Raw genomic sequence first — 14091 nt, 5'->3', positions numbered from 1 at the left:
TTGGTAACTTGACTTCCTGGTTGATAATTGCTATATGAATACATCTTCAGCAATTTGATTTTAGATAGTTTTGTGATAATTCTTTAATTAAATTGAATGATACGTCCTTTTTCCCTCAAAGAAGATAAAATGGCTCAGTAATTTTCCCCATTTTTGTGTTTTGAGGCATTGGTAAACTGTTTCCCCTTTTCTCTTTTTTCCAGCTCAGTGGCAGCAACAGTCCCAAACCGCTAAGCCAAAGAAGGTGCGTCCCTCAGCCAGTCGGTATGCAGCACTTTCTGACCAAGGACTAGACATCAAAGCTGCATTTCAGCCAGAAGCAAACCCAGGACATCTGACATTGCAATCTGTATTGGTAGAAAGTGATGATCTTTAAGTGTTAGCTACCAGATATACCATTTCCTTTCAAATTGAAAACACTGAATGCCATTGTATGGATCAATGATAATCTACACCACTGTACACAAGACAGACACCTCTGTGTGCAAAAGAATCCAGGCACATCTTTCTTGTTCAGTATAACAAATTAGGAGTTAGTAGAGAAAAATTCAGTCTGCATATACAAATCACCTTCACTATAGCCATTTCTTATTACATTGTAGATAATACTGTTTTGAATCATCCTATTCACAAGTGTTAAATTGAGTGAAATTTTGCAAAAATAAATATGCTGCACACTTATCACTAAGTGCCTTTGCAGTTTGTAGGTGCTATTAATGTGTAATGAATAGAAGTGCACTGAAAAATATATTAGGAGTGCATTATAATGATAGTTCAGATGTGCAATACTGAATGAGTAAAGCAAGATGGAAAAGGGAAGAGAAATAAGTGACATTTTTGTGTTTAAAATGGACTTTCTAGTCTCAAAGGAAATAGGATGTGTTAGTTTTGCCTTAATTGCATTAGGGTAGGTAAGATAACTTTATATCAGAATGTTTTTGACTTTGCCTGTCGATGTGATGCTTAGATTCATGTTACTTTTAGAAGAGTGAGATAAGAGAAAAGGCAAAAGTGAGCCTTTCTCAAAAAATATGTGAGCAAAACCTCAGTGCTTTTTAAAACAATATTGGAGATCTGATTGAGTAGAATATGTGATAGAAAGGAAGATAAGTTGGAGCATAGAGTAAGTGGAAAATGGGTTGAGTTTGCAATAAGGGTTTAAATAATTTGTATACCATAGAGAATAGAAAAGTAAATGTTGGAGAATACAAGGTAATGTTGTTACATTTTAAGCACTGCTTGCATGTATACTAGAGGTTACATTTTTGTGTTCTTGATTACTGCAGTATGAATAGGAACCCTGCCTATGGCTAAGAACTTGTGAAGAACTGAAAATAGTTAACCGGCCAGAAACCTAGCTGTTTTTTTTCCAGTTAATGGATTTCACTTAGATTATATTAAGCAATTTTGATTCAAAATGAACTCAACTGAGAGGGAGTAGAAGGCTATTTCAGTTAGATCTGCTGAAAATAATCTAGTCCGATGGTACAATAGTACTCTGCTACAAAAGGAAAACACTGTATTCCTTATATGAAACATGTTTATAGTACTTTATTTATAATTAAAAATCTGAATCTTTTTCTCAACTTAGTTATTCAAATACATACTTTTTCGTAAAAATAGGAAAAAAAAGTTTTGTAATATGCCATGCCATTTATTTTGCATTAACTGCTATTCCTGTATTGCTTTTGCCCTTTTATTATTAAGGACACTATTCAGATTTTTAGTGACTAATAAAAATTTCTATCACAAAAGATCATTACTTTTCTATGGAAGCTTGTGCAGATGGTAGTAATTCAGCAATAGGAATTTGGCTTATCTGTATTGTCATATATGACTGTCCTAATGCTCTGGATCTAGGCAATTTAATCTTTGCCCAATTGTCAGTGTGACTTGTTTTGCTTAATTACTATTTTTTTTAGCTTAACTAGTAACAATTTGCTGCTTTTTATTTGTTTATAAATCTGTACAAGCATACTATTTTGGATTGTTGAGCTAGTATCATAAGGGTTTGACATCAATAAATATTACACAAATTTCAGAAAAATATGTATTTTCTTGGTTAAAATGCTAATAATTTTTAATGAGATCTCAAAGAATAAAACAGCCTACTAGAGCAGCAGTCACCAACCGATGGTCTGCAGACCACTGGTGGTCCGCGAGAAAATTTTGGTGGTCCATGGAGAAATCTTCGTATTTTTGCCAGTCCTCCCTGGTGGAGGAGCTGCGACACAAGTGATTGCAATGGCTGGAAGCTGTGGGAGCGAAGTACTACTTGCACTTGCACAGTATCAGCATTCCACCTCGGTATATTTGCCCAGCCAGTGGCGCAAAGCAGCCCTCGTCCCCTGCCGCTTGGGACTCAGAGTGGTAAATGGCAACTGGTCTGGGGAGCAGCCGGATTTTGCTCTCTATTGCAGATACCAGATCAGCTCCCTGCAAGCTCTTTTCTCACGAGGAGCACTCGGTGAAGCGGCATGGGAAACTTCAGCTGGGCTCCTCAAGAGATGAGAGCTTGCAGGGGGCTGATCTGGCAAAAAGAAGGAGCCCGGCAATGGAGAGCAAAATCTGGCTGCTCCTCTGATCAGACGACGTTTACAGCTCCGAGTCCCAAGCGGTAGGAGACGAGGGCTGCTTTGCTCCACCGGCTGGGCAAATATACCAAAGTGGAATGCTGATGCCGCGCAAAATGAAATAGAGAAAAAGAGACAGAATGAAAGAGAGAGAATGAGAAAGAGAATCAGAGAGTGAGAGAAAGAGAATGAGAATGAGAGACAGAGAAAAAGAATGAGAGAGAGAGAGAGCACTGCCTTCTTGGAAGAAGTGCGGGGGTGGGGCCGAAGGGGGATGTCTTGCATTAAGTATCGACCCTCCCACCTCAATTTTGCGAGGTCGGCGCAGCAGGCAGCAGTCCTTTCCGGCCCACCTTGTTTCTCCAGAGCACTTCACCCCCCCTCCCGCTTCTGCCCGCCTCCTCCTCCCGGAATCTTTGGGCTGCTTACTCAGCCGGAGGGAAAACTCAAAGGGCGCTCTGCCACCCGGCTTGCCCGCCTCCCTGGGGATATCTCCAGGGGGCTGCTCTCTTCGCAGCTCTTGCTCGAAGCTGCCTGGCTCTGAAACGGATGCACAGAGAATCAGAATCAGAGAGAGAGAGAGAGAGAGAGAGAGAGAGAGAGAGAATGAGAAAGAGACAGAATGAAATAGAATTAGAGAGAGAATCAGAATGAGAGAGAGAGAGACAGACAGTGGAGGAGGAGAGAGAAAGAGAGAATGAGAAGGGGGAGAGAGAGAGAGGAGGGGAGAGAGAAAGAGAATGAGAGAAAGAGTGGGAGAGAGGGGAGGGGAGAAAGAGAGAATGAGAGAGGGGAGAGAGAGTGGGAGAGAAAGAGAATGAGAAAGTGGGGAGAGAGAAAGAGAGGGGGAGACAGAAAGATGAGAGAGAGAATGGGAGAGGGGAGGGGGAAGAAAGAGAGAGGGAGAGAGAGAGAAGAAGAGAAATAATGAGAGAAAGAGGCAGAGAGAGAAAGAGAGGAGAGAATGAGTGGGGGAGAGAGAAAGAGGGGGGAGACAGAATGAGAGAGAAAGATTGGAGAGAGAGGGGAGGGGGAGAAAGAGAAAGGAGGGACAGTGCCTGAAGGACCCCATCCGGTCACTGGGAGTCCAGGCACTTTAGCAAGTGGCACGCTGGATTCATATTAGTGGTCTGCGGTATTTAAAATTATGAACTTTGGTCCCTGAGGTCCAAAAGGTCAGGGACCCCTGTACTAGAGGGTGGTTTCATGGAACTTGGTGAGGTTTACTTCTAAGTTGTAGTTTAAGATCATACTGCAAGTAGTCCTTGTTTAATGACCACATTGAGATCAGCAACTCAATCATTAAGTGAAGCACTCATTCAGCGAAACATTATTATTTTATTTCAGGTTTTTGCTTTGCAGATCTGTAAAAATAGTAAATGTGAGGAGAGCTTATAAAGTTATTTTTTAAATCATCACCCTAACTGCAAATAGCCACTGAGTGATCAGTCTTTATTTATTTATTTATTTATTTTAATTTATATACCGCCCTTCTCCCGAAGGAGTCAAGGCGTTTTACAGCCTAGTAAAAAACACAGATCATAAAAATTAAAAAACATTATTAAAAAACTAATTTAATTTGGCCAAGGAAGACTAAAAACTCTAGTAAAAACCCCTATTAAAACTAAATTAAGCCAGCCCTGCGCGATGAAACAAAAATGTCTTTAGCTCGCGGCGAAAGGTCTGGAGATCGGGGAGTTGACGTATCCCTGGAGGCAGCTCATTCCAGAGGGCAGGAGTCCCCACCGAGAAGGCCCTCCCCCTGGGGGTCGCCAGTCGGCATTGTTTGACTGACGGCACCCTGAGGAGACCCTCCCTATGGGAGCGCACGGGTCGGTGGGAGGCTATTGGTAGCAGCAGGCGGTCCCATAAATAACCCGATCCTATGCCATGGAGCGCTTTAAATCTGGTAACCAACACCTTGAATTGCACCCGGAAGACCACCGGAAGCCAGTCCAGCTTGCGCAGGAGAGGTGTTACATGGGAGCCTCGAGATACTCCCTCTATTACCTGTGCAGCCACATTCTGGACCAGTTGGAGCCTCCGGGTGCTCCTCAGGGGGAGCCCCATGTAGAGAGCATTACAGTAGTCCAGGCGGGAAGTGACGAGAGCGTGAGTGACCGTGCATAGGGAATCCCGGTCTAAGAAGGGACGCAACTGGCGTATCAGACGAACCTGATGAAAAGCTCCCCTGGCGACGGCCGTCATATGCTCTTCTAAAGACAGCCGTACATCCAGGAGAACACCTAGATTGCGAACTCTCTCCAGGGGGGCCAATGACTCACCCCCAACAGTCAGCGATGGAGTCAGCTGACTAAACTGGGATGCCGGCATCCACAGCCACTCAGTCTTGGAAGGGTTGAGTCGAAGCCTATTTTTCCCCATCCAAACCCGCACGGTCTCCAGACACCGGGACATCATTTCAACGGCATCATTGGAGTGGTTAGGGGTGGAAATGTACAGCTGTGTATCATCAGCGTACAGATGACATCACACCCCAAAACCACGGATGATCTCCCCTAGTGGCTTCATATAGATGTTGAACAGGAGAGGCGAGAGAACCAACCCCTGTGGCACCCCACATATGAGGTGCCTCGCAGCTGATCTCTGCCCTCCTGCCAACACATCTGCGACCGGTCAGAAAGATAGGAGGAGAACCACCAATAAACGGTGCCCTCCACTCCTAACCCCTCCAGCCTCCGCAGCAGGATACCATGGTCAATGGTATCAAAAGCCGCTGAGAGATCTAGTAGGACTAGGGCAGAGGAACAACCCCTGTCCCAAGCCCTCCAGAGATTATCTACCAACGCGACCAATGCCGTCTCCATGCTGTACCCAGGCCGGAAGCCGGACTGGAACGGGTCAAGATAGACAGTTTCATCCAGGTACTGGGGGAGCTGTCGTGCCACCACACTCTCGACAACCTTTGCCACAAAACGAAGGTTGGAAACGGGACGATAATTCGCTAAAGCAGCTGGATCCAGGGAGGGCTTCTTGAGGAGGGGCCTCACCACTGCCTCTTTCAAGGCGGTGGGAAAGACACCCTCCGTCAAGGAAGCGTTGACAATTCCCTGAAGCCAGCCTCGTGTAACCTCCCGGGTGGCCAGTACCAGCCAGGAGGGACCCGGGTCCAATAAACATGTGGTCGCATTCAGCCTTCCCAGTATCCTGTCCATGTCCTCGGGAGCCACAGTATCGAACTCTTCCCAGATAACATCCTTAAGACCTACCTCCGTCATCCCGCCCGAATCTACCCAATCCGAATCCAGACCATCTCGAATCTGAGTGATTTTATCATGCAGATACTGCCCAAAATCCTCAGTACGCCCTTTAAACAAAGACAACCTGTAATTATTAATCAGTTCTGCTGAAGATCATTTCTTCTGATGTTTCTTTTAATAAGTTATAAGAACAAGTGGGAGTTCCAATTTAAAAATACATTTGCAATTACAAGATTTCAGTATCACATATTATATTTGTGTATGTTTGAAAAGGGGGCTGTTTCTATTCTAGGCAAAGATAAAGCAAAGAACTAATACAGAAGTTCTAGCACAGTAATCTCTCTGTAAACACTGATAATAAGTTACAAAAGACATTTTTCATATTAGTATGCCATTTTCTACCTTGACTGACACTTGAAGCTGTTTTATACTGATTGAGAGCCTTGGCCTATTTATGAAGGCTATTCTGACTTGTGGGTACTCTAGACTCCCAGATGAAAAAGTATTTTCCAATATTTAATGTTTGGATCCATTGTTGGCTAAACGTTTTACCACTGACCTGATATTTGTGATAACTTAAGGCAGTGGTGGCTAATCTCTTTGCCATCGCATGCCAAAAGCAGGGTGGGTGAGGGAGGGTCATGCGCATACCCACACCCATAATTCTATGCGCCCCCCGTGCATGCACATGCAAACCCCCCTCCCACACTCCGCCCACTTTTGGCACATAATAATAATAATAATAATAATAATAATAATAATAATAATAATAATAATAATAATAATAATAATAATAATAATAATAATAATAATATTTTAATTTTTATACCGCCCTTCTCCCGAAGGACTCAGGGCGGTGAACAGCCAAGTAAAACAATATAATATATTACAATAAAAACTATTTAAAAAACTTATTCCATAAGGCCTAAATTTAAATATAAAATACATAATATAAAAATAAACCCCATTTAAAACGAATTAAAAACCCCTATTAAGCCAGTCCTGCTCGGAAAAATAGGTATGTTTTCAGCTCGCGGCGAAAAGTCCGGAGGTCAGGAAGTTGTCGAAGTCCTGGGGGAAGCTCGTTCCAGAGGGTAGGTGCCCCCACAGAGAAGGCTCTCCCCAGTAGGCCCATTTTTCGCTCTCCCCAGGCTCCAGAGCCTTTCTAGGAACCTGGGGAGGGCAAAAACAGCCTTCCCCACCCCCATGGAGGCCCTTCAGAGGCCAGAAACAACCCGTTTGCTGACTTCCGGTGGGACCAGGAGGCCTGTTTTTCGCTGTCCCCCAGCTCCAGAGCCTTTCTAGGAGCATATGGAGAGCGAAAATGGCCTTCCTCAACCCTCCGGAGGGTTTCATTGAGAATAAACCGCTTATATGAATTGACTGAATAATGTCCAACAGTATTTTTGCATTGTCTGTATGAAGATTCTAACAGCAGAACCAACTCCTGTATTTTAAATCACTTTCATATCTAAAAACTTTCAAAATGGTATTGAAGGTTATTAATGCTGTTCCTATGATGTGACAATAGGATGCAGTGTATCTTGGATGGATTCAATGTTGCAGCAACGTCTGTAAGCCATAAATAGACTTTACCTTTTAGATTTTAAAATATCTTCAAACATTCCAAACTCTTTCAATCTGAACATTATAATCTCTTTAGATAGCTTGGAGAATAATTTAAATAAATAAACTATAGGGCCCTCAGCTGGACATTATCTTTCCATTGCTCATTTCATTTTTTTCATTTTATCCAATTCTACCTAGAGGCCTCTCCCTACATGTATGACAAAACCCAGCCCCAAAAAACAGCTGAAGTGTGCATCAAAATGAATACTGTAGACAAAAATTATCTAGTAAGGAGAGTTAAAGATTGGGCTGAGAGAATGTGACTGATCAAAAGTCACCCAGCTGGCTCAGTTGCCTCTGAAGATGCCTGTCATAGTTTCCAGTAAAACATCAGAAAATCTGTTGTTTAGAGTTCCTAAATCTTGAAGCCTAATGCTATCCAAATTGAATTATGTTATTTCAGAATGATTAAACCTTTCCTATTGCCACTGTTAGTTTAGTTTATCTAAAACTAAAAATAATTGGGGAATTAGAGCTTTCAAGTTAAAATTCATTATTTTAAAAAAAATTAAAAATCCCACAAATCCCACATATTACTTTATATCCTGGTCCATTCAAGCTTCATGAAATAAAAATCAACTGTTAGAAATCTGCTCCATTTACACTTGCATATAATAACTAAACTTGAATCAATTTTAGATATGTAGCATTTTCATGTTACGCTTATTGGTTTTTACACATTTTAATGTTACATCATAAAATCCAGTCAATTTGTAGAAGTAATTATCAAACATTGAAAAGTCAATGTGGAATAAATAGATTAAAATAGTAAAGATGTAAAAAACTAGAAAAAGAATTGATAGTTACACTGCTTATTAATCTCTCTTTTGCTAAATAATAGAATAAATTCAATAAATACGTATCACAATTTATTCAGAGATCTATCAATAGTTACAATTTTTAGCAAAGCCATAACTTCAGTTGCAACTGCAGTGACTCAATGGTACAGTTTAAAAAGACAGAGATTTACCATTATAGCACTAGAGTACTAAATGTAATATTTCAGGTTTGCAAAATACTATTTAAAATACTGTATTTTTCAGACTATAAGACACATCGGAGTATGAGACGCACCAAGATTTCAAAAAAGTAAACAAGAAAAAAAGTTTTTGTCCTCGGCCCCCAGGAGTACTCTGCAGGCCTCCCAAGCCCTCTGTGCATCCCATTTTTTATAAAAATTGGGCCTGCAGAGGGTTTGGAAGGCTTACAGAGTGCTCCTGGGGGCTGGGGAGGGCAAAATATATAAATTCGAATAATAAATAAATAAATATAAATAAAAACATGATGCATGGGGGGTTTGGGACGCCAAAAAAGCACCCATTTTTTTGTGAACACGGGCTCATTTTTTGCAAAAACAGGGCACACAATGTTTGGGAGGCCTGCAGAGTGCTCCTGAAGGCTGGGGAGGGCAAAAACGTGTTGCGTGGGGAGTTTGGTAGGCCAAAAATGGGGCGCACAGAGTGGGAGGCCTGCAGGCATGCTCCTGGGGGCTAGGGAGGGCAAAAACACCCCCATTTTTACAAAAAATGGGCCAGTTTTTGGCCTCCCAAACCCCCCATGTGTCACATTTTTGCCCTCCCCAGCCCCCAGGAGCACTCTGCAGGCCTCCCAAGCCCTCAGCAGGCCCCGTTTTTGGAGAAAATGGGCCCATTTTGGGGAGAAATGGGATGTGCGGGGCAGGGTTTCGGGATGCCAAAAATGGCTATATTGTAAGATATGGTGTATAAGACGCACCAATATTTCCACCCTCTTTTATAGGGGGAAAAAGTGCATCTTATATTCTGAAAAGTACGGTAATTACCACCTTTTCCTGGAAATAAAATCCTTATGGCAGTTAAGAAAATGTTCACTAAAGTATTTATCAAGTATTTGTTTTCAACTGTCAAAAGGTTGAGACGACCAAATTAAATGGTAATTTGATATCCAAACCTAACTATGGGGAAGCTCTTTCCTGAAGTTGATAAATCCCAAATATTGTTAACATTTATTCACATGTTATTTAGATAAATTAAGGAATACAGGTGGTCCTTGACTGACAATAATTCATTTAGTGACCATTTAAAGTTATAATGGCACTGAAAAAAGTGATTTATCATTTTTCATGTTTATGATCGTTGTGTTCTGACCCGGCCTTCACAGAAGCAGGAAACAGACTCCCTGCAAAGAAAAACCCCTCTTTATTTACACATTGGGAATTAACTGCATTCACCAACAGAAAGTCCAGAGTTCTGCAAGAAGTTAACTGAAACAATAGTCCTTATCAACTTGTTATGATAAATGCAAAGATGTGAGGTCCCAGCTGGGAGGCTGCAAATTAAGTCAGTTCAAACAGAGAAATAGACAAACCTCACTTCTAACAAGGCAGCCTTTGTCGCACGAAACATACAAGGAGCAAACTTTCCAGAAATACGAACATTATCTGCGACAACCAAACCACTCCCCTTTCCTCCTATTTATTCCCCAGCCAGGAAGGGGCCAGTCAGCACCCATGTTTGTTTTGCTTCCCAAGCCAGTTCATTGTCCTCCGTTGTTCACCCTTCCTATCTGCTCTGTGCATATATGCATCTGGAACAGGCCCCAGCTGTTCCTCCTCACTCATCTCTGACTCCAAAGGCAGTTGCCTCTCTGGCTAGGAAATGCCAGACGGCCCTGGCTCTATCTCTGTGTCCAATGCTGAGCATCCATCAGAGCCTTCCCCAGGCTCCAGAACTGGCCCAAGTTCTTCCCCAACCTCCTCATTGTTTGAGATATATGTTGCAGCAGCCCCATGGTTATGTGATTTTACATGCTTGACAACCAACTCACATTTATAACAGTTGCAGGGTCCTGGGATCCCGTTTTGTGATCTGACAAGCAAAGTCAATGGGGAAACCAGATTCATTTAACAATTGTGTTATTAATTTAAGAACTGCAGTGATTCACTTAACAAATGTTGCAAGAAAAGTTGTAAAATGGGTTAAAACTCAACAAATTTCTCACTTAACATAAATTTTGGTTCAATCATAGTCGTAAGTTGTGGACTACCTGTACTATTCCAATTTGTTTTGAATAAATATTCTCCATGTTTCCAGTAAACAAATATTTGTTCTGCCCATACATTTTAATTTATCTTTGGTCTTGATGGTCTGTAAATCTTTGGTTTGGGCAGTTTGGCCCCAGGCAGTATTTCAATTGTGCAGTCCGTGGGGCGGTGCGGGGAGTACATCTGACTCCCGCTTGCTAAATACTTCTGCTAAATCACTTTCTTTTGAGATGCCTGACTATGCTTTCATTTCCCCTGCCAATGGCACTCACCCAACTTTGTGCACCTTCTCCACCCCCTGAAACTTTGCTACTTTATTTTTCAGGCACCACTTGTTGCTCTCCCAGTCAACTGATGAATTCTGCTTTTTCAGCCACAACAACTCCAATACCAGTCTCTCCCTTTTTTGGGGCCACTATGAACTAAATAGTCTCTTTGTGTCCCTCATGCCCAGCAGTGTCCCTGCTGTCAGGCTCACTGGCTCCGTTAGATAAGTCACAGGCACCTCCTCCATGAGAGACCCATCCACTTGCTTGAACTTCATGGGCTGCCTCAATTTTTAAGTCACTAAAATCTCCACCTGGTTGGTTAAAGCGGCAGTGGCTCCACTTATCATCAGGTCATCCTCCTTCTCACTGTTGTTCTTCTAGAAGACCAAGTTAGGTTTGCGGGGGTGTGTGTATCAGAGTTCCCTTCCTCTCGCTGGACGGGGGGAGGGACTTCTATGACCTGCTGTGCTATTCATATCTTCTCCTTTGCTTTCCTCAGTGTTTTCTTGGCCTTTGATTGGCTCAGTGTTCTCTGCACTGGCACAGGCTGTGGGGCTAGGGAGTTGGCAGCCCAATGGTCCTCCGCTCCTCCCCACATTGGAATCAGGCTCCATCAGGGTGCCACGGGCTCTCCTTTGGGTTTGTGGGAGGAGCAGCCCTTCCCCTGCACGCCAGCAGGTGTTTCTCCTGACTCCTACTCCCAGGGCTGATGGCTTCATCAATGCCACTCCATGTACCTCCATTCTGACAAACCACTCTTGCAGTTGCTCTACTGAAGAGCTGCGGCACACAGTCAGAACCTTCACTAACTCTTCCCATTCTGCGGCCCTCCTGGCCTTCCATTTACACCATGAGTTATGGCAACCCCCAGAGGGATCAAGGGGAATTCTGCCTCTGCTGCTTCCCCACCCAGTGGCCATTGGGTCTTTGGGTTGGGACAGAGGGATCCTGCCACAACTCCTTCATCCCACACTGGTGGCTGGTCTGCCTTCTCCAACCTCACTTTGGATTGCGTCACCACTGCTTGTGCCCTGGAGTCCACGTGGGCCATTACCAATGCTTCCCACATAGGCTTCATCGTGGCATCAGATTTCTTCTCGGTCCCGGACATCATTATGCTACAGCTCTCTTGGAGGCATCCGAGTAGGCTGTGTTAAGTTTGTGAGAGTTGGTTTAATGTCAACGGTCCAACTAGCAAACCCAAAAGAAGTAGACATACTCAAGATCTTTGAATTCCCAAAAGTATAACTTTATTCCATCTCGGAACTGCAGAAGCAAAATCAGTTCTGGTTTTCCCGTGCAAATGCTTACTTAGTTAAGCAATAGTTTCCCTTTCTCTCTACCCCTGGGTTCATATGGTCCATTTATAAATCTTCCTTTTGTTATGGGAACAGTCAATGTCTCTGTCCAACAGCACAAACAGATACTGATTAACCGAATTGGAAGGGATCTTGTAGGTCATCTAATCCAACCCCCCACTCAAGCAGGAGACCCTACACCATTTCTGACAAATGGCAGTCCAGTTTCTTCTTGAAAGCTTCCATTGATGAGATCCCACAACTTCAGAAGGCAAGCTGTTTCATTGGTTGATTGTTCTCACTCACCAGAGTAGTGACCTTGGCAAGGTTCAGGGCCTCATAGTCCGTAGATGAAATCTTAGCATTCTATTTCTCCCCTCCCTCCTCCCATTTGAATGGCAAATTGAAGAGTGATAGAAGCTCAGAAGAAGTAAAGCAATTCAATCTTTACAGGAGATAAGAGGACCCTTCAGAAAAATCTTTCTAAGAAAAATATAGGGACTTATACTTATACAGGTAGAATTGGACATGATACAATTAATTAAAACAAAAAATGGGTTTAAATTTGCTTAATTTTAGTTTAAATTTCCCCAAAGATCATATTATAGCCTCTGTAAATTCTAGAAAAATTGGTCATACTTCAATACACTTATAAAACACTTACTACAGCAATAGGAAAATTATGAGGTATAGAATATGAATTAGTTAATATCCTAGGTAGCTATATATGTAAGATAATGAAAATCATTAAATGGGACCAAGAAGATTCATACTCAAATCGTCACTGAACCAAAAACTCATTGGATGACTTTTGATCCAACCTACTTCTCCAAGTTATTGTTCTGAAATACAAGCCACTTAGCAAGTACTGTCAAGTTCCTGCAAGAGAAGCAATATGTCATGATAAATATATAATACAAAATGGTATGCCAATAAAATTAAATCTTTATCAAATATATGCAACTTCTAACTACTGAAATGCAAGATAATAACATTTATTAGATTGGAAATTTCTGTCCAGGTTATACTGAATGCAAACAGAAAATCTGATGCGGGAGCAAATAAACATGCACATTGTTAAGCCTAGCTTAATGAATAAATATTCCTTATTCCTTGAGGAACCCTGGTGACACAATGGTTAAAGTGCAGTATTGCAGGTGAACTCTGCTCTCAGCCAGGAATTCAATCCTGATGAGACTCAAGGTTGATTCTGCCTTCCATTTTTGCAAGGTAAAACGGGGACCCAGATTGTTGGGGGCAATATGCTGAAAATTGTAAACCACCCAGAGTACCAGAGTACTGTAAAACACTATGGTATAGTATATAAGTCTAAGTGCTATTGCTATTAAATTGTAGTGGCCTCAAGACGTAAAAAAGACATGTTCATATACTCTTGTTAGAAGTGGAAATTTTATAATTCCAAATATAATTACATGTATACCATACATGTACATTTCAGATATAAAAACAGATTTGTTTCCAACTTACTCCTTTGAGGAGAACCATTCTATTTCTATCTACCATTCTTTTACAATACTAAACTGATAGCAATGTCTCTGATACAGTTCATGGTTCAATTTAAAATTGGATACTTAGTCACTAAACCATTAAGGGAGTAAACAGCTAGAGAATTTAGAATATCAGTATCTGTACATTTCACACATATACAATCTAATTCCGAGTATCTTCTGTTATCCAAGATACTGGGATAGACAAGAAATATTTATTTTCAATAAAAGTAGGTGTGTAGGAGCAAAATAACAGCAGGTGGGTGTCAGGCCCAAGCCAAGACAGCAATATCCAATCAAGTCCAATACTTTATTTGTTTACATAGACAGAATCTTGCCAATAGCAATAGCACTTAGACATATATACTGCTTCACAGTGCTTTACAGCTCTCTCTAAGTGGCTTACAGGGTCAACATATTGCTCCCAACAATCTGGGTCCCTCATTTTACCACCTTCGGAAGGATGGAAGGCTGAGTCAACCAAAGCTATAACATTCTAAGCTACTAGATATAGCCTGAGAGATTCTCAGGTGTGGCGACCTTGAACCTCTTCCCGTCTCCACTTTCCAGC

At 42.0% G+C, this 14091-nt stretch overlaps 1 protein-coding gene across 9 annotated transcripts in view; it reads left to right on the top strand.

The window, feature by feature from the left end:
* PALLD (palladin, cytoskeletal associated protein) overlaps positions 1-1754 on the top strand; it is a 567705-nt gene extending 565951 nt beyond the window's left edge. For all 9 annotated transcript variants that reach the window (XM_058192526.1, XM_058192524.1, XM_058192521.1 and 6 more), the window contains one exon: positions 204-1754. In XM_058192526.1, the coding sequence (XP_058048509.1) occupies positions 204-376 (173 nt within the window). In that variant the 3' untranslated portion in view covers positions 377-1754. The remainder of the gene's footprint in view (positions 1-203) is intronic.
* The last annotated feature ends 12337 nt before the right edge of the window (positions 1755-14091 follow it).

The sequence above is a fragment of the Ahaetulla prasina genome, chromosome 8 (genome assembly GCF_028640845.1).
Source record: "Ahaetulla prasina isolate Xishuangbanna chromosome 8, ASM2864084v1, whole genome shotgun sequence".
Classification (NCBI taxonomy): Eukaryota; Metazoa; Chordata; class Lepidosauria; order Squamata; family Colubridae; genus Ahaetulla; species Ahaetulla prasina.
This window is presented reverse-complemented; position numbering and strand designations above follow the sequence as displayed.